This window comes from Mauremys reevesii, linkage group 8 (assembly GCF_016161935.1).
Source record: "Mauremys reevesii isolate NIE-2019 linkage group 8, ASM1616193v1, whole genome shotgun sequence".
NCBI classification, from domain to species: Eukaryota; Metazoa; Chordata; order Testudines; family Geoemydidae; genus Mauremys; species Mauremys reevesii.
In genome coordinates, this window is record NC_052630.1 from 64672090 (window position 1) to 64693262 (window position 21173).

At 40.2% G+C, this 21173-nt stretch overlaps 2 protein-coding genes across 6 annotated transcripts in view; one reads left to right on the forward strand and one right to left on the reverse strand.

Moving 5' to 3' along the window:
* The first annotated feature begins 2282 nt into the window (after positions 1-2282).
* Positions 2283-18670, forward strand: LOC120369993 (complement factor H-related protein 2-like). Of its 5 annotated transcripts, none has more exons than XM_039483940.1 (8): positions 2283-2416; positions 3741-3902; positions 7051-7203; positions 8649-8825; positions 10851-11039; positions 12344-12526; positions 15427-15658; positions 18464-18670. In XM_039483940.1, the coding sequence occupies exons 1-7, from the start codon at positions 2359-2361 to the stop codon at positions 15618-15620; spliced, it is 1116 nt and encodes a 371-aa protein (XP_039339874.1). In that variant the 5' UTR covers positions 2283-2358; the 3' UTR covers positions 15621-15658; positions 18464-18670. The 5 variants fall into 5 exon arrangements, with proteins under 5 accessions (XP_039339874.1, XP_039339873.1, XP_039339876.1 ...); XM_039483939.1 differs by lacking the exon at positions 18464-18670 and adding an exon at positions 16212-16978; XM_039483942.1 differs by lacking the exons at positions 3741-3902; positions 18464-18670 and adding an exon at positions 4054-4182 and having other exon boundaries at positions 15427-16179.
* LOC120369992 (coagulation factor XIII B chain-like) overlaps positions 17628-21173 on the reverse strand; it is a 53845-nt gene continuing 50299 nt past the window's right edge. The window contains 1 exon segment of the mRNA XM_039483938.1: positions 17628-18495. Coding sequence (XP_039339872.1) covers positions 18492-18495 — 4 coding nt within the window. The 3' untranslated portion in view covers positions 17628-18491.

Here is a 21173-nt window from a genome sequence, read left to right on the forward strand (position 1 = left end):
CCTTCTTGTCGACTGTTGAGAATAGGCCACTTCCACCTTAATTGAATTGGCTCATTAGCACTGACTCTCTCACTTGGTAAGGCAACTCCCATCTTTTCATGTGCTACAATATATATGCTCCTTACTGTCTTTTTCACTCCATGCATCTGATGCAGTGGTTTTAGTTTATTCCCAAATAAATTTGTTAGTTGCTAAGGTGCCACAAGGACTCCTTGTTTTTACTTATTCCAATGTCCACTGAAGTCAAAAGGAATCTTTCCCTCAATGAACATTAGATTGAGCACATATAAACCCACATGCTTCAGGGCATAAATCCAACTATAGGGGGTTGGAAAGAAATTCCCCCCGTGGGCAAATTATTCTGTAATTGCCCTTTATGGGATTTCTTAAATCTTCCCCCTGAAGCACTGAGCACTGCCAGGAATAGTATGTTATGCTAGCTGGACTATTGGTCAAATCATGCATGACAACTCCTAATCTCCTTTTGGAAACCACCGTATTGTTTCTGCTCACCGATTTGATGACTGAAATATTTCAGAAAGAGGTTAATGAGTAACAAATAGCAAAAACTAACAAAACTCATATCAAGTGAATTTCATAACCATTTGTGTTCCAACTTGTAAAGCATGCAGAATTTTAAGATGTTTTCACAAATAACAAATATTCAGAAAGAGTCTAACAAAAATGTAACAATACACATTCAACAGCAAACATGAACTCCGATTTTATTTGAGAAAGTATTAATAAATCAGCTTTCAAAAATATTTGCCTAGCTTTAAGTATTTCATAAGTGTGACTATTTCACAAAGAGCAATTAAGAGTCAGTTTTTAAAGGTATTTAGGCATCTAACTGCTTTTGGTTTCAGTGAGACTTAGGTCCATAAAGATTAAGATAAATTCCTACTTGAATACTCCAAAGCACATAGGCACTTAAGTCCCATTGAAACCAAAAAGAACTAGGTACCTAAATACCTTTGCAATCTGGCCTTAAGCCTTGACTGTTATAAGAAATCCAGACTCCACTAAAATCAATTGGAAAAACTCTCATTAACCTTCCTTGGGTCCAGAATTTTACTCTATTTCCATTTCCTTCCCCACTCTATCAACCTTCTTCTCCTCTCTCCCACTACTAGTGGGCATGGGAAAAATCAGTCTGACTCCCACTAGTGTACAGGGTAGTATCCATTTAAATACTTTGTGAGCTCTCTAGTGGAGCTCACTTTGTTATCTTTTAGAAGCTACCAGAATTCAGTCAGAACATCAGTATCTTTGTAGTTAGGCCCTGTATGCTGTTATATTTTTTGTAAACATGGCTATTTGGGATCCCCGCTGTGCTTGTGTGGTTTCTTCATGCTGTTTTTGGTTGAGTAAAGGATGACAGTCCCAACCCATGATCTCAGTATCAAATTGCAGTGTAGCCTGTTTTAAAAAACTGTTCAAGTAACTGACAAAAAATTATTTGCTCAACAGGGGGTGATGTCCTAATGAAGGTACAAGATGATTGCACTCCACATGTCTGGAGATACTTCAGGGTGGTCTTAAGACAGGAGATTGCCTAATAAGTACAGGTTTCACTATATATAGTAGGTCCATTGAATATTTTAATCATTTTAGTGCACCGTACAGAAAATCTAGGATACATGAATGACACTAAAGCTCACCAATATCATTTCAGTGCCCAACAAAGTAAACCAAGGACTTTCAGGCTAATGAACTGTTGCACTTGGCTCTGGATATTGCTCTCAACAAATGCTTTTGGAGACTGAGTATTAATCTTCTCCACCACCTCACCTTAAACATTAAGGTACAGAAAGAGAATTTAAGTGAGTTTTATGAAGAATACAGTCAAATTATTGTAAGTGCTTCTTTTGCATTACATTGAATTTCTCTCCACTTAGTTGGCATGATCCAAAACCCATTAAAATCAATAGGATCTGCCATTGACTTCAACAGGCATTAGATCAAGGGCAGTGGGATCTATCATTGTATTCACTCTAGTTCAGATCAGTCTTGTTCAGATACCATAATACTTAGATTTAAAACCTTTCCTAGCTCCTAGGAACCTTACTGACCTGGAGCCCATACAGCTGGATGGGAGTCAGTTGGCTCACTTGTTCAAGAAAACATGTGGGAGGGGAATTACTGGACAATATTGATCTTTTTGAACAACTAAGACTGCCTTTTAAATTAAAATTTGCATACATCTGTGATGCAATATTGACAGTGTGGGGACAGCAGTGAAGGGATTATAAACAAGAGGTCAGCCATTAAAAGACATTGGTAAGGACAGAGTCCAGGGCACAGCACTACACTACACCAGCACTTTAAAATTGCAGGCCAAACTTTTGAGGCACAGAGATGACGCAGCTTGGATATACTGCCGTTCTGGTATTATGGGCGTGCTCCACTGCATTAGGTAAGATGTTAAGATACAAACAAAATATAGACTTGTAAAAAGACCATGTTAAGGTATAGAGATAACTGAAAGGAAAAGATTTTGAGCACATACCACCACCTAGGCCTATTGGGGTAGGAAAGGCTGATGGTAACTCAGTAGTACAACTGAGGGGCAAGGTAAAGCAGTGACACTGCTTCAAGGGCAGAGCCTGTTTTGAAGATACTAACGGAGTAACTGTCATTTTGTATGTGTAACAGCTTTACAGAAAATTCTTCCTCTCCAAATTTAGCTGTTAGTTAGTTTATACCAGCTGACTATGCCAGAAATGCACAATTCTTTGCATCACTGCTGCCCCCTTTCCATAATATTTCACACAGATTAAGCATCACCGAGTTATTGTGACATGGTCTTGACATGCTCATCTCACCCAGTTCCACCAACCACAGGTGAGTTCTATTCATTAGAGCTGGGTGAAATCATTCAACCAAAACCGCTTTCAGTGAAATATGCAGATTTAGCAACTCTGCAACATTTCATAAATTTGTGTTGATTTTGCCAAATTGTTTCAATAAAAAAACCTTTAAAGATTCTCAAAAAAATTAAATCATTTCTCTGGACTTTTTTTGTGGGGGTTACAATTTTTTATTCTAAAAAAGGAAAACCTTGTTTCAAATTTTTCTTGCATTTTACTTTAAAAATTAAAAGTGTTACAAAATGCTCAAAATTGGAATGAAACATTTTGTTCAACCCAAAACAATATTGGGGTATTTTTATTTGCTTCAAATTTGGGAGGGGGGACATTTTTAGCTCAATCCAAAACATTTTTCTTCAAATTTTTTTGTCACCAAGATGAAAAATCCATTATTTGCCGTACCTCTAGTGTTCATACAGCAACTTCTCTGACAGCAACTTCTCTGCTACCACAACTGTGTGTGTTTGTCCATATGTTGCATGCTGCCTAACCATATTTGCATTAGTGCATTTTGGGAAAATCAGGACAGCAAGCAGGATTCATTAGCAATGGTGACAGCTCAATTTAAAAAAAGTCATGTTATATAAACTGCTTTGCCTATTTTTATGTCTTAATTAACTTTCGTTAGTAATTCCAGTGTTATTTACCCATGTAAGTGTTTTCATTTTAAACCTTTACTAGGAGAGTTTTCATTTCGTTTCACCCAGAAGACGTTCCTCAGCTTTTCTAAATGGCTCCAACCAAGTTTAAATCCTTTTTCATTCTCTTTAAATGTATTAAGCGGTGCTAAATAATATCAGCAGAATATACAACCAGAGATTTCAGATTACATGCAGTATGTCTGAGTTTATGTATTTACTTTGCTTTCAGCTATTTCATGTGGTAACATAGAAAATGGGAGGGTAAAGCCAAGTTTCTTCTTCCAGAGAAGAAAAAGAACATTTGAATGTAATGCTGGGTATATAGCAGAAAATGACAACAACAGAATTGAGTGTACTTCTTCAGGATGGTCTCCTGTACCCAGATGCATTCGTAAGTGAGCTTTAAAAAAGGTTAATTTCCTCTATATTGTCCTTCAAAAGGGAGAGATACATTGCAGTTTTTATAGTACAAGATGTACTGATCTACTTACCCACTGTACATGGGCCATATGCTGCTTATTTACTTTCATTATATACACCAGTCTTGGAACAGAGCAGTCACAAAGGACACTCAGTCAACCCCCTTTTCCGGAATTCTCAGCAAACCACCAATGCCAAGTTCCCAGGAAGCAACTCTGCAACACAGATCAGCTGTAATTACAGAGATGAAGGTAGAGGGCAAATTCTCTTACTGTTTTCCACAGCTCCCCCACCAAATCATCTGCATCATGAAAATGAAGAACAATATACAGTAAAAGTTTTGTTATCTGGCATGTTGGGAGAATGGAGGGTGCCAGTTAATCAAAAATTCTGGTTAACTAAGCGCTCTACTTACCAATGGAATACCAATTTTCAAAGAATTAGAATACAATAAAATGGATAAAGTATAGTAGTAGTAGTACTGCACTGCAGACAGCTTGGCTTCTTGAAGCACTTAGGTATACAGGTAAAGTTTTCTATACAGTAGGTTATCTTATGACACTATATATCACTATGGGCAGCGCATGGTGTACACCCAGATCACTAAAATACACTTAATAGTAAAACTCTACTGAACATAATTTAATCTTTGATGATTCAGAAGGCACTTCAGGATCTTGCAGTGCCTCAGCGTCATCATTATCAACATCAATTATCATTGTAGATACAGAAGGTGTAGGAGATTGGGTTGAATCTGTAATTACCATTTGACACACCCTGGAAGCTGCTTTTTTGAATAATTGTCCAGGAATGGGGAACCGCAGCCAATGGGAGCATCAGGGGAGGTACCCACAGGTGAGGGCAGCACGCGGAGCCTTCTGCCCCCACCCCGGGGGCCTCAGGGACATGGCACTGGCTGCTTTCGGGAGCAACATGGGGCCAAGGCAGACAGGGAGCCTGCACTGGCCCCTGTGGGTGCCAGTGCCACCCCTGCGCCACTCCAGGTAAGCAGTGCCAGGCCAGATCCCACACCCCAACCCCCTCCTGCACCCCAACCTCCTGCCCTAAGCCCCTTCCCACACTCCTCCCTGTACTCCTATCCTGAGCCCCCTCCTGCACCCCAATCCCCTACCCTGAGCACTTTCCTACACCCCAAACCCCTGTTCTGAGTCCCCTCCAACACCCCACACCCCTCCTGCACCCCAACCCCCTGCCCTGAGTCCCCTCCCACACTCCTCCCTGCTCCTCTATCCTGAGCCCCCTCCTGCATCCCAACCCCCTTCCCTGAGACCCCTCATGCCCCCCCCACCCCATCTCGGCCCCCACCCCTTTACCTGCACCCCATCCAGCAGACCACACCTCCTCCCACACCCCAACCCTCTGCCCCAGTCCTACATTTATGTCCCTGCATGCAATTTCCCCACCCAGATGTGGCCCTCGGGCCAAAAAGTTTGCCCACCCCTCGCTTACAGCCTTATCAGAAATGGTAGATTCCACATCCATATGGAAGCATTCCCTGATATGGCAATTTCATAATTTCATAACATCAGCCAAAACCCATAAATTATCCAACCCACTTCTCCAAATTGTCACAATACCTATTACAGAGTGACCAAAACTGATACAGTAATGATAGCAGAAAATTATATGCACTCTGTACATATGTGATTCTTCGAATATCATTACACTTCATTTTGTATGACTTTACATTACATTTACATTGTGAAGCCATACAGGTCTCTTAACCAGTTTTGATGCCTTTTAGGGATAATGCAATATATGTGTACACTAATAATATCACAAACACAATCTAAAAGAAAAATTAGGACTACACAAAAATTAGCCAACAATGTACAAAATTAGACAAAATAGTGCTATTATAAAAATAAAACTAATATAGCACCTACATTTTGGTGATTAGGTTGATAGCAAGATATTGTAGAATGGATTAAACAAAACAAAATAATGAATGAAATTTTCAAAGCCAGTGAGGGGATTTAGCCACATCATCCCCATTAATTTATGGGACGTTTATACGGCTAAAACCTGTCTAGATTTGACAAATCTCAACCAGAGATTTTAAATGAAAAAACAACATACTTTAGAATGCTATTGTCATTGTATTTAACTTTAAGTACTACAGGTAATGTGCAGCATTACCTCATCTAGCATTATTGAACACATTCAATCCTAATCGGTCAAAAAAACTTGAATAAATCAAGCAACAATTTTAGAGGAGAGAGCTCCTTCTCTTCACTGTATCAGTATTATTGTTTATTATTTGTATTGCGATAGCCCCACTCAGAATCGGGGCTGTTTTATGCTAGGCACTGTAGAAACGTGTAGAAGGATAACAAACTCTAATAATTTAATGTACTTGGTAGTTACATTTGGATGCTCTTCCTGTTTTTAAAAGGGAATTTGCTCATTAGTGAGAGTTTTCACTTTGCCTTCACTTAGTCAAGCCAAAGTTTAGTCAAGACACAGATAACGTCCAGTTTATGCTATAAATTGCAACTCAGTTTAAAGAGCAACCATGTTTTAATCAAGGACCCTGACAATAGGTGTATTTTAAGAGTCAACAGAATTTTTGTCAGCTCATGTTTCCAGTACTTTCATATGAGCTATAATTAACTTTGATTTTCTGTCAGTGACTTAATTAGATCCAGAGTATCTGGGGTCATGTTTTCAGAAACACCCAGATGAGTTAAAGCCTAAGGCCCAATTTCAAAGTGACTTCGACACCACAGCTCCTAACTACCCCTGAAAGCCAATGGGACTCTGGGTCCTGAGTGTGTAAGTCACTGTAGAAAGTCCAGGTGCTTTAAAAAGTTTTAACCCTGTTCAAAAAATGCTTAAAGTTTTCAACAACAAAAAATTGGGTGACACTTCAAAAAAATTCATTTAAACTTGTCATAAAATCACAAGTTTTTTCACAAAATATTTTGTGCTTTTTGAGAAAACAGATGTCAAACACTTATTTTTCTAGATCGACCACCTCTACTAATGATGCAGTGCTAACTATTATGGTAGTACAATATGTTGTGTACAATATACCATGTATTCCTGTGTATTATCTGCAATAGTCTTTTTGATTATGTTGTTCTGTTTTTGTTCAGCAATACAATGTGGAAGGATAGAAAATGGGAAAATAGTGGACAAAGTTGAAGAAAAAACAACCTTTCGATGTAATCATGGATATAAATCTGAAAATGGAATTAATGAAACTACCTGTTCCTCTGAAGGCTGGTCTCCAGTACCTATATGTATTGGTAAGAAAGCTTTCATTTAAGATTCACTTCTGCTAGTGCTTTTTCCCCCAGACACATTGTGTTTATTTGAAAAACTATCAAGTGTTTTAATAATCAATCAGTCAGTTGTATAAATAATGTGACATGTAATGTGTTCTTAAAACAGATACCAAACTCTCCAGGTTGGTAATACAAAACCAGGTAAAATTTCTCACAGTACCTAAAATGAAGGAGAACCAGAGCTTGAATCCTAAAAAAAAAAAGTGCCAGAACACACAATTTCAACAGCAAGAATATCTTATAATAGTAATGTACGTTTTTATTGCACACCTGAAAGATATTCTTCATTGTCTACCCAAATATGATATCAGTTTGCTGTTTGTGCTGTCTCTTCGGGTAGCTTTTTCCATGATTTTGTGTCTTCTGCTGATCGATGCTTTGCAAGCCACTTCTTCACATATGGACAAGCCAGGCCATCACACACTTTGACACCCTTTTTCTGACAGCATTCTATATTTATGAATTAGACAATTTATCATGTGTCTTTTTGATAAACTGACGCTGGCAAAAAGCTGGAATTAGCACTCTAATGAAAATTCCAATATTTTAGCATGAATAATCATTGGTTTCCTTTTCAATTATCAGAAATACTGGAATGCTATTCTGCCTCCCCCAAGAAAAGGGTTAGACTGGTGTTCTGGATCAACACAAGTGCTGAGGAGGACTTACCTCTCTAAGCAATTATCCCAAACTGAGAGGCAAGAAGGCATTCTTCCTACCTTAAAATATAGCTGCTATTCATTCAGAGCTTGATCCTGTACTCACTGAAGTCAGTGTCAAAGCTCTCACTGACTCTAATGGTGCCAGATCTGGGCCTTAGAAATATAAGAAAGTGTGGTGATGTGGAAAGCTTATAAAGAACATGACCCTTTATAAGGAATATTCAAAGATAATGTTGTACGGTGGTGTAAATTAGATCACCATATCCTAGCTTAAACTTGTATTTAGATCCCCTTACACCTATTCTCATCACTTAATGATGTATCAACTTTAAGGTCAAGACATTAATTGCAAACAGAAACAATATTACTTCTTTTCTTATGTCAATTAACTGGAGCTTCTTATGATGTACATCAGTGAAAATAATGTTCTAACACAGGAAATGCAAGGAGCAGTGTTTCTTCAAGTTACCCATCGAACATTCATGAAGCTCTCACACGTCAGACTTTTATTTTAATCAATTTTGATGATGGAAATATCCCCCATTAATTATTATTTGTTTTGTTCTAACCACAAAGACCCCAGTCAAGATCAGGGCCTCATTGTGTTTCTACAGCATCTAACATAAGAGACAATTTTTACCCCAAAGAACTTAACACGTAAAATTGATGTAACACTGTTGCTTCTTCAATTCTGTTCCCCCTCGACCCCCATCAGTAATAGGTTAACACATGTGTGTGTTGCAGTTCAAGAGTGTCCACATCCACCTGACATCGATTTGGCAGAAATTGTCAGTGGGGAGAAAGCAGAATATCGGGAGGGTGATGTTGTTCAGTACAGGTGCTACCCAGGATGTACTCTGGCAGGATCTGAAAGGATAACATGCAATGGAGAAAAATGGACACCTCCACCAAAGTGCTTGGGTAGGATAATGTTTTCTTTCTTAATTCGTTGGATTAAAGTAGGTGGGGCATAACGTTAGAGAGCTTATTCCTTCACTCTCATACTTCCCTGGTCCTTCTTGCATGAACAGAGAGCAACAATAACCGAAGTCCGAAGGTGCAAACAATTCGATGTTTATTGGAGTGACCTTCCAGCAAGCTTAAATCCAAGTTCCTTTTTCCTTATTTTCAAATCCCAACTTACTTCCTGTTTGCCCCTAATTTATATAGCAGTGGTCCCCAACGTGGTGCCCGCGGGCACCATGGCGCCCTCTGGGGCATTTATGTGTGTCCGCCTAGTGCCCAGCAGGGGAGAGAAGCAGCGGCCCTGCGCCTGCCGGGGACAGAGAACTCAGGCTGCGTGCGCAGTGTTACCGGCAGGTGCGGGGCCTGCCTAGTGCCCCACAGGGGAGAGAAGCTGCGTCCCCGTGTCTGCCAGGGACAGAGAGCTCCGGAGCTGCAGGCTGTGGGCGTGGTGTTCTCAGTCCCAAACATGCGCAGGACCCGCCTAGTGCCCAGCAGGGGAGAGAATCCGGGCCCCCGCGCCTGCTGGGGACAGAGGTACTCCGGGGCTGTGGGCGCCAGTGTTCTCTGTCCTCGCGGCTTCTCTCTTCTCTCTGGATTCATATATTATGTAATATTAAATATGTTTTTTTTGTATTATTTAATGTACAAATACAAAATAAGCCTTGAAAAATTGTTGGCGCCCGCCACACTCTTCTGAAAACATGAATGTGCTACTGGTCACAAAAAGGTTGGGGACCACTGTTATATAGTAATATTCTTAGCTATACCTTAACCAATTATTCTACTAAAATTTACCTAACCAATCCTAACATACTGTAACATGATTAGCTAACCAATTATAGCCCCCCACCTTAATTAGTTTACACCCAGCAAAATTAATTATACAGCAGACAGAAACAATCACAGAACCAGACAGAGACCATGCAAATAAACATACAAAACAATACAAAAGTGAGGATTTCACAACTACATCTATACAGACATAAGTGTTCTCCAGCTGTGTCTATTGGTAAGTGAGTTCTTACCAGACAGAAAACTATCCAACTAAATTTCCTTTTACATGGTTTAGGCTCTTTCCTTTCTCTGGAGGTGATAGATCAGATCACCTTCCTAACACCCCAGATTGCCTTATTTCAATATGACTAAACAAGGCCTTAGACTGTTACAGTGAAAGACCCTTACACAGATAGACAATGATTTTGATGCTTTCTTTTATACCTCTATAACTAGCTAAGTGATAAGAATACACCTAAATTCTTAAAATATAGGCCTTTGCAGACAGGCTTGAATATCTATATCCTAACACATAACATCCCTCTCTTGTCTCATAGTATTATTTAATGATGGATACTATTCTATGGGTGACTACTTAATGTTTCCAGAACTCCCATAATTTCTGATCCTGCTCCCATACAATGCAATGGCAAAATTCCCATTGACTTCACTGGTATCAAAGGATCAAGTCCAAAATGAGACTTACTGGAGCATCATACACTATCTAAATTTTAGGTAGAGCTGAATACTGATCAGTGAACAGGACTGTCTAGTTGATAGATAGCAAATGGCAGATTATCTGGTAGGGACAGTGTAGATAACAGTATCCTATTGGCTTTGCTTAACAATAATTATATTCGAATATCTTTCACACATTCCTTAACAACAGGAAGTTACTGTCCCCATTACAAGAATGGAGAAACCGGAGCAATGAAATTAAGGAAAGTGCCAAACCACACAGCAAGTTAAAGGTAGAGGTGAGACTTGAACACAGGAGTTCTGATTTAGAGTTCCATGATCTAACAACTAATACAAATCACTTTTGAAAGTACTGTAGTTCATTTTTTCTTTAAGTGTCATTCATTCTCTACGTGGTAAACAAAAAGGGAAGATGACTCTAGAAGTATGGAATCTGCAGCACTGTTAATGTGGGAGGAGATATTTAAACTTTTAATCTTTTTGTGTGTTGCTCTTTTTTATTTAAAGCTCCATGTATTATCACAAGGCAACAATTGGAAACAAAAAAATTGCTTCTGTCTAATGGCCGAAGACGTACAGTATTGATTCAAAGTGACCAAACAATGGAATTTCTATGTGGTGAACATTCTGACCTTAAAATCCCCTACTTCATCAAGTGTGTAGATGGGCGTATGGATTTACCAACTTGTATATCTGGTAAATGTACTTAGTTCTATATCCGTTCTTTTCCTTAAATATGTTTGAGCAATAAGGAGGGGAGCATACGTGTAATGGGTTAATGTTGGTTCTGGGCAGAGTTAAGCAAATCAGTCTTCCTTTCAGATTTATTTGGGACTTGGTAATTCAGGACTTCCTGAGAAAATCACCTTATTCATTTTTCTATTTAATTAAGCAGATAGCTTTAAAAACTCTGGCACCAGCCAAGCTGGTCCAGTGAAACACTGACAAAGGTAAACATGGTCAGCGAGACCACTTCTTTCAAAAGCATTCATGTTTCCTTTTACAGAGACAAAAAGCTTTATCTAATAGACAGAAATGGGGGGAGGGTTTCAACAGTAATTCAACAGTCCAGGTCTGAAACCCATAGAAAATGCCTTGGTGTTCTCTGCCAGGGAGTAACCTGCTTAAAGGAGAGTTTCAACCTGGACTTTCCTGGCAATCTTTTCATTTGAAGGGTGGTAGGGTTTTGCCATACTTGGAAGTAGCCAGGGATTTAGTATCCCAGAGCCTGAAGATCTTAGGCTACCTGCCAGAGGCCAGGCATGGTGTCCAATTCCTCACACTGGTTCGGTGTCAGGCAAGCAGGGTTCAGACTCATAACAACATACATTGTTTACTATGAAAAATTTAGCTCAGATGCAATGTTTTACCTTCTGTGAGATCCTGATGTTTCACCCAAAGTTTCCATGTGTAAAGATGTGATGCACCCAAGGCCCCATAGATGCTCAGATGGGATTATAGCGCAAGCTCATCCTAAGTTATCTGGGAACTACTTGTCTAGGACTGAATATAGCAAGCCTTGCACCTTGGAACAGTGTAATTCCTTAATCACTGCTCATGCCTGCTCAAGGCTACCCAATACAGGAGAAAAAAAACATTTTTTGTGGTTACATGCATTTTTGTAAAGCTGGCAGCTGAGGTAACTGCAAGGCAGGAAGGAATTGTCTGGTATCATCCTGGATCAATTAGATCAGCAAACTAGACCCGTCATGTAGATTATGTGCACAAAGATGAAAGGATCAAGAGTGCAGATTATGTTTACTAATGACAAATTCAATGCAGTTTATTCCATAATTTCCAAAATAAAGGAATTTATTACCATAGATGTTATATAAATGTGTGTTAGAGTACAGTGAGAGCTGGTTTAGGCCTGAAAAGACAAAACATTCAGAGCATTGTGACCGATGAATACTTGTGCCATCAGAATGCTACATATAGAATAGCAAAGCCAAAAACATTTGTATCTGTACAAAATCGTAACCACAGATATTTTCATTTAGGAACTGGGGAAAAGTGTGGCCGTCCACCTACTATTGAGAACGGAGACATAACTACTTTATCCCTAAAAGAGTACGCATTTGGCTCTTTGGTAGAATACAGATGCCAGCATTATTACATAATAGAAGGAGACCGGAAATCATACTGTTACAATGGAATCTGGACAAAAGTACCAGTTTGTTTAGGTAAGAAAAATATTCAGTAGTAAAAAGTTTTCAATTTATAACTAAATTAAATTTTATAAACCATGATCTCCTGGCTACTATTTTGTCATTTCTTTTTCATGAAGCTGAAATTTATTTTCAAAGCTGTCACTGCATGATTTTTTTTTTTTTTTTACTACAAGTGACATGTAGATTTAACAGCATAATTAACTAGAGTTGATCAAAGTCTGGGGAAATATGTCTATAAAAATGTTTACAAACATATCTCCCTATTTTTCTATTTAAAAATGATTCAATGGTAATTTTCAAACCAGCTTTATGATTAACAAACCAGCTAAAAAGGAAAGGACAGAGTGAAGTTAATTGGATTAAACCATATTTGCTCCTACCTAAGGCAAAGAGCCAGAACATTATATAGCCAAATATCCAGCATCAAGGAGTCCAGCTGCCACTCTAACCAGACTAACATTCACATCTGACTATCAATTTGATTCTGGTAGTTGATGAGATGGTTCTAGCAACATGATGAACCAAGCTTGAGAGAGTAAAAATTTCTTTTTAAATACACTTGTGAGAAATGTGCCACCCCTCATGAATAAGGGTGGGAAAAAGTAAAAGGAGTTAAGAACATTGACAAACTGGAAGGAATAAAGAAATAGCAAGGTGCAGCCAGTTACAAAATGGACACTTTAGGTTATGCCAAATGAAAAGAACTAGTCCTCAAAACAGTATGTTGGGGGAAAAGGTTCCTATAAGAGGCCAAATTCATACCAGCAGAGTTAGTATGTTTCAGGATATCACGAAGGAATGGGTTATTGCTCTGTTTGCATGCTGCCTATATATCCAATGGTGTATTATGTTCATAGTGCTGCAGATGGAATAAACTGTAGCTACAAAGTTTTCAGTGGCTCCATGTGTGATACTTCTCACCAGCAAGAAAAAATTGTTGATTTCCCCCCATAGTGGCAGTAGGAATTAGGAAATAAGAACTTACTTGCCACAAATCTGAGAAGTAAGAGGACCTGGGGATACCTGAGGCAGCTGGCATGCTACTGGAGCCAGTAGGGGGTGGGGGGTGCTATGGAATGGAGACTGAAAGAGGGATTAGTGATGGAAGTTGGGGTGCGGAAGTCTAGCCCAGCGGGGGTGGGGAGGCAAAAGGGGATCAATGGGAGGTGGAGGGAGGGCCAGGAAAAAGTGTGGTTGAGGATATAGAGTAATCTCTAGAATATAGGAAACCCATCACCTTGGGGCAGTGTAATTCCTTAATCACTTCTCTTGCCTTCTCAAGACTGCTATGTACAGGAGGAAAGAAAAAACAAAACATTTTTTGTGGTTACCTGCATTTTTGTAAAACTGGCAGCTTCCTTCATTTTGCCCCTTTCTCAAAACCGTCCCTCCTCTGCCCCTCCCTAACTGCTGTCACCACTACCTCTGCCTCCCTGGGGATTGCACATGACTTTGCCCAACAGAGAGGCCACTTGAATTACCTCAAAATTAGGTATTGCAGCATCACCCACTACCTGGGAAGAACACTTGCAGCTGCCTGCCCACAACCCAGTTGAATGGGCTTGACATCTCACAGGACACTGAACAGCTCCTGAACAAACTCTACCTATCTCAGAGCTTGGTTTAGTTAACACTTTTTTCAAATACATTTTATCTGGAATTGTTCCTAATTTCTATTTTATGCTAGGTGAAGGCACTAAATTAATTGTAGATAGAAAACATTCCATTAGTTTCATGCTTTTATTGTCTTACTGTTTCATCACTAAAAGGAATGCTACACTTTTCCTGCAAATAGTCTAAAAACAGTGGCATTACCCATTACATTCAGATTCAGGTAACACTAATCATCTGTAGTAGGTGGCTTTCAGAAAGTGGAAAAAGCTGTTTGGTTTCTCCTAGGACTAAAGTTCCCTACTTGAAATCACATTTACATCATGTATTGAAGCTGTCATAGGTTTATTCCCCATTTTGAACTTTAGCGTTCACAAGATGGGGACCTGCATGGACTCCTCTAAACTAAATCCTAGTTTAGATCTGGTAAACGCTGCCACCAGCCAAGTTTTTAGTGTCTAGCACACTCCCTGTTCCCCCAAACTTTCCCTGGGGAACACAGATCCAAACTCCTTGAATCTCAACACAAAGGGAAATAATTTATTCCCCTCACCTCCTTCCCCTCCTCTCCTCGTACTTAGGAGAGATACCTTGATTCAAACTCATTGAATCAAACAAAGAGGGATTCACTTTTCCCCCCTCCCCTTCCCCTGAAAATCCAAACAAGGGAAGAAATCAAGCAAGTTCTAAAAAGAAAAGATGTTATTAAAAGAAAGAAAGAAAGTACACTCTCTCTGTAATACCAGGATGGAAAAATTTACAGGGTCTAACTTATAAAAACTGGAGAGACTGCCCCTCCCTCCTCCTCAGAATAATCAAAGTAACAGCAAACAGAAATAAAGATATTTCTTCAGCAAACACACAATTGCAAATGTAGAAATCAATTATAAGACTAAACCGCCTTCTAATACTCACTATACTGAATAGAAGAAAATACTTCAGGAAACCTTGGAGAACTTGAAGAATATGTCTGGCCTCTCTTAAATCCAAAGAGAGAACGGCAATCCAAACAAAGGACACAGACAAAGCCTTCACTCCACAGAGATTTGAAATTATCTTGTCCCTTGATTGGTCCTCTGGTCAGGTGTTCATCAGGTTACTGAGCTTGTTAACCCTTTACAGGTAAAAGAGACTTTAACCCTTAACTATCTGTTTATGACAGAAGCCAACAAGCTTCAACGAGTCACAGAGGGCACAATGGCCCTTAATTATTTTATCATGGGATCGCCTTCAGTTTCACTGCAGGATTTTTCCATTTGGATTTCTATAACATTCTAATAATATTTTTGTTGTTGTTACAGAGCCATGTGTTATCACGCAAGAAGATATGAGATCACGCAACATAGATCTAAAGGGGGAGTCAGCTCAAAAACGCTATGTGTCACATGGAGATTTTGTAGAGTTTAAGTGTAGATCCAGTTTCTTTCCAAACTCTTCAAATAATTATAGAGTGCAGTGTAATGCGGGCCAAATACCTTATCCCCAATGCACTTAGAGATGGGTGAATGTAGGAGACTTCATCACATGTGAATGGCAAGTACCCTTTATTACTACGCTTATCAGTGGTCCCTCTGAAATGGATCCCCAGGGTTTTATCATTCAAACAAGAACTACCACCAGATAGCAGTCACTCCAGGAATGAGTATAAGCAACAACTAATTCATGTTAATTAATGCTATACTGATACTTTTGGGTGTGCCGCTTTTTAGGAGTAATGCCTCCAGAAATAATCACAGCCAAGATGGTGGCAGACATAAGCAATCCTCAAATAGATCAAACAAAAGAATATAAATTCCAGAGGCCCTTTAAAATGAACTGCAAAGAAAATAAAATTGGAGTTTGTGCTCTTTCTTGCTTCTTTATGGTGGCTAATGGCAGTCTAAAAACTGGATTTTTCCCCCCTTCCTTGGATATTGCACTAGAAATTGAGACCTAGTTTAGAATGGAAGACTAAGATGATTGGAGAATAAGCGTAATTGTGACATCACAAGAACCAAGCGTGAAAATTAATCAAATAAAACAGAATGTGATTTTTAGTCAGACTGTAATTCTTTGTGTTTTGTTTTTGTTAACTGTTTAATTTCAGTTACCAAGATCTCATGCCCCTACAATTAAGTATGTTGGAGTGTACAATGAACATGCTCTGAGACCTCGCAGTGGTCCTCCAGTAAAACCAGGGAAGTCCATATGCCTGGTATTTCTAAGGTGAAAAAAAAAGCAATTACAAACTTTGTAAGCAAGAAGAGTCCTTTCAGACCTTCTTGCTACTTTATAAAGAAACAAAAGGGGGCTTAAGGTAATTTTTAAAAAAAATTGCAGGTCACCTTTAAAGAACATGCTTTCTGTTCTCTCATACATTCACTGGTATCTTCTAAACCCTGCTTAGCTTCCAACAGTGATCTCCCATATTCCTCAGGAGGAGTGATGGCCATTCTGAAATGGACCTCAACCTCAATTTTATCAAACATTATCCACTTCTGTTGCTTGAGGCAGAGTCTCACTCAGAGTCTTCACCAGAATTATATAAAACCCACTCATACTGCCACTGGCCCATCCACTACAGGCTGCATATGCTATGTACACCAAATCTGGAACGCAAGCAAGCAAGAAAGCAAACAAACCTTATATGAGAGAATGCATCAAGCAGATGTCCAAATGGTCAGAGTATCCTAGCTGGCAATGAATTCACACTTCCCTACACCTTCCCAGTCAAGCAGCACAAATAAACCAAAATTGTCTTATCATACCTATATTGTGGTGCCTACCCCCGAGCTCAGCTCCTGAGAGCTCTCCCATTGACTCCTGTACTCCAGCGCCGTGAGAGGTGCAGGCAGAGTCGACGGGGGGGCGGCAGCAGTTGACTCGCCATGGTGAAGACACCACGGTAAATTAATCTAAGTACGTCGACTTCAGCTACGTTATTCATGTAGCTGAAGTTGCGTAAGTTAGATCGATCCCCCAACCCCAGTGTAGACCAGGGCTAAGAGTAGAGCTTTAACAGAGTGAACAACAACCAGAAGACACATCTTGTAGACATTACTAAAGCTGTGTTGTCACTCTCATGACATTTTATGTTCTTAAAGCCCCAGCTCAAATGATAGATGAGAATCTCAACCTTCAGATCCAGAGCTGAATGTCCCTGGAGTTTGGATCTTAGGTTTTAGGCTTGGGTTAATCTCTACCGAAAACAAATGGTTACAGGATTTACAGCAAATTCACATCACAACTGTGAAGTGTAAACTGCTTGATAAATCACAAACTCAGTCATTAGAAATGGCTATTACTTCTTTTATTCAGGTCCTACTATTGTTTCCTACATGAGATATAGATATAGCTATATTATGATTACTGTTCATTAATATAATAATCTGTTAATAACCAATACAATATGGTGGAGAGGAAAGACTGGAATATGACATAGGTTTGAGGACAACTCCAAATACATTGCAGTCAATTAAATGATTTTCTCTCTCTCGTATTTCCTTCATTAACATTTCTCACTTTACAAAGCCATGGCTTGATCTCATATAAAAAAGGTTACTATCAGCTTTTTTTTTTTACACATTTATTTTTTCATTATTTATACACACACACTTCTCAAAAATGGATTTTTCTTTAGAAAACTGCATTTTTTGGGCTAAAAACCTGTTTTTGACAAAGTTGAAATTTTCCCATAGAACCACACCTGTTGCTCACTACTTTCCATCCAACTCCATACTTGAGGTGCCATAATCTCTTTTGATAAGCTATGCTTTCCTTTATAAATACAGCACTCAGAAAAGTGGTGCTGCAATATTGGACATTTCTTATTAAGGCGATCACTTACAGAAAAGTCTCAGCAACAATTGCAGAAAGCTAAGATTTTGGGGAGGATAAGATAACAGAGGGAAGACCACGGGAACTTCTATAAAGTATTTTTAAACATCTTTATTGTAATACATGTAATGGATTTGGTGCAAAAATTCTAATCTCTTCGTATTTTCCCCAAATCTTAAGTGTTAGGTTCAAATCCCAGCTACATGATCTCCATGCACAGTTCAGGGGACAGTCCAATACTCAAATGTTATGAGAAATCTTGCATAGAAAGTATATGGTCTATGCATGATATTAAGGACAGTTTTACTGAACTGAAAATGGTTTGAATTACCAAAAGAAGATCAACAGACCAAATAAAGCTTTTTGCATGACTTTTTTATTTAAGGTTCATAAACCAAGAAAATATCCAGTGTAAATACAGGTTTAAGTTTTAAGTGGGCTATGAGGTCAAACACTTGGTCTTTAAAAATAGTTCAGTAACATTTTATTGGGTTTCTAACTAAAATGTGGCTTCTTTCACAGTCCTTGAAGCATCAGTGCTGTTGACGTCTTACCTATAAAAGCAAACATAGTTGCTGTTATTCTTTACAATATGAAGTTCACAGATCTTTGAGCACAGTTCTGTAGAAGGTGGAGAGAATAGTATCAACAATGGCAAAGCAAAATGACATCTGACATGAATGTCAGTTCTTGTATATCTAACTTTAAATAAAATGATGCTACATAACACTTGGTTTTATTTATTCTTTATCTAGTATTCTATTAGGAATGGTTTTCCCACAAATCCTATGTGATCGTTTTATTTCCATTCTAACTGAGGCAGTTATATATAATGCTCCATAGTGCATGAAAAATGCAGCAGGGAGAGAAGCAGTAATTTGATATCCATCACTGAAATAATCCTAATATGGAATACCTATAACCAGCAGTATAGCTCAACTCAGATACCACATACAGTTTTCATGAAGGTTCTGCTTGACCTGACCACTTGTCTAGCATTACAACAACGTGTTTCATAAGAACATAACGTAAGAATGGCTGTACTGGCTCAGACCAATGGTCCATCTAGCCCAGTATCCTGTCTACCGACAGGGGCCAATTCCAGGTGCCCCAGGGGGAGTGAACCTAACAGGCAATGATCAAGTGATCTCTCTCCTGCCATCCATCTCCATCCTCTGACAAACTGAGGCTAGGGACACCATTCTTACCCATCCTGGCTAAGAGCCATTAATGGACTTAACCTCCATTAATTTATCCAGTTCTCTTTTAAACACTGTTATAGTCCTAGCCTTCACAACCTCCTCAGGCAAGGAGTTCCACAAGTTGACCGTCTGCTGTGTGAAGAACTTCCTTTTATTTGTTTTAAACCTGCTGCTCATTAATTTCATTTGGTGGCCCCTAGTTCTTGTATTATGGGAATAAGTAAATAACATTTCCTTATCTACTTTCTCCACATCACCCGTGATTTTACACACCCCTATTATATCCTCCCTAAGTCTCCTCTTTTCCAAGCTGAAAAGTCCTAGCCTCTGACTCCCAACTATGTTTGAGCAGAGTTTTCCTGGAACATATCATGGCACAGGCATGTAGGAGGGAAGGGAAGAGAAAACACAGTTACCTTTTTTATAACTGATGTTCTTCGAGATGTGTTGCTCATGTCCATTCCACAATAGGTGCGCGTGCTCGCCAAGTGCACCGGTGACAGAAGTTTTTCCCCCATAAGGGAGTGCCTCTAATGACCTCTGGAGTGGCACCTCTATGGCAAAGTTTAAGGGGAGCTCAGTGTTCCCCCCACCCTCAATTCCTTCTTGCCAGACAACTCTGACAGAGGGGAAGGAGGGCGGGATGCGGAATGGACATAAGCAACACATCTTGTTGAACACCAGTTATGGAAAAGGCAACTGTCTTTACTTCTTAGAGTGATTGCTTATGTGCATTCCACAATAGGTGATTCCAAGCTATATCTGTTGGAGGTGGGTAGGAGTTCACAGACTCTCAGGACGGAGCACTGCCCTGCCAAATCCAGCATCCTCCCTGGTTTGGGAGACGATTGCATAATGCTAGGTGAATGTATGAACCTAAGACCATGTGGCAGCCCTGCAAATGTCCTAAATGGGAACGTGGGCTAAAAAGGCAGCCATCAAGGCTTGTGCCCTGGTTGAGTGTGCCCTCACAATCAATGGCAGGGGAACTCCCGCCGGGTCGTAACAGGTATGAATACACAAGGTGATCCAATTGGAGAGCAGCTGAGTGGCGATCATGCGACCTATCATACATTCGGCCAAGGCGATGAACAACTGTGAGGACTTCCTGAACAGCTTAGTCCGCTCCACGTAAAAGGCCAGAGCCTGTCTCACATCCAACATGTGGAGGCGGCACTCCTCACTTGAAGCATGGGGATTGAGACAGAGCACTGGCAGGAAGATGTCCTGACCCATGTGGTAGATGGAGACCACCTTGGAGAGGAATGAAGGATGTGTTCGGAGCTGGACCTTATCCTTATGGAACACTGCGTATGGGGGCTCGGAGGTCAGGGCCCTGAGCTCCAAGACCCATCTAGCTGACGTGATCGTCACCAGGAAGACCACCTTCCATGAAAGGTGTGACCAGGAGCATGAGCAAGCAGCTCAAATGGGGGACCTGTCAACTGGGCCAGCACCAAGTTCAGGTCCCACTGGAGGACTGGGGGCCTAATGCATGGGAAGAGATGATCCAATCCCTTAAGTAATCAACAGGTCACAGAATGGGAGAATACCGTGTGCCCCTGCACCGATGGTTGGAAGGCAGATATAGCCACGAAGTGCACCTTGACAGATGAGGATGCTGGAAGGAGGTGGGAGGGTGCTGTTTGTGGAGGAGACAGACACAAGGCTGCACAGTGTTTGAAATTTTTGCCACCTCTTCATGGAGTGGGAGGGCCACCCTGCCCGGTGCCAAGGCCGAGAGAATGTTGAAGAGGGAGTCCGAGGGTTCCTCCACCTCTGCATACTCACCAGGACCGGGAGTCCCACCACTTGGTTGCCCTCCGGGCACAGAACCAGAGATGAACGCCCCACCAACTCCTTTCTGGGAGGCTGAGAGAGGGAGGCCAAGGATCTTGCTGAGGCTCCGGCCACTGAGCGAGCCACCACTGGGGGCTGCACCGGGGGCCACATGACCCATTGGTACCATGGTGCCAGCCAAGGAGCTCTGTACCAATGCACCTGCTGTGGCACCAGTGGAGCAGGCTGTT

Coding starts and splice junctions, on each gene's coding strand:
- LOC120369993 (XM_039483940.1), top strand. CDS start 2,359: ATGACGCAGCTTGGATATACTGCCGTTCTGGTATTATGGGCGTGCTCC. Junction 3,903..7,050: donor TCCTGTACCCAGATGCATTC/GTAAGTGAGCTT, acceptor GTTTTTGTTCAG/CAATACAATGTGGAAGGATA. Junction 7,204..8,648: donor TCCAGTACCTATATGTATTG/GTAAGAAAGCTT, acceptor TGTGTGTTGCAG/TTCAAGAGTGTCCACATCCA.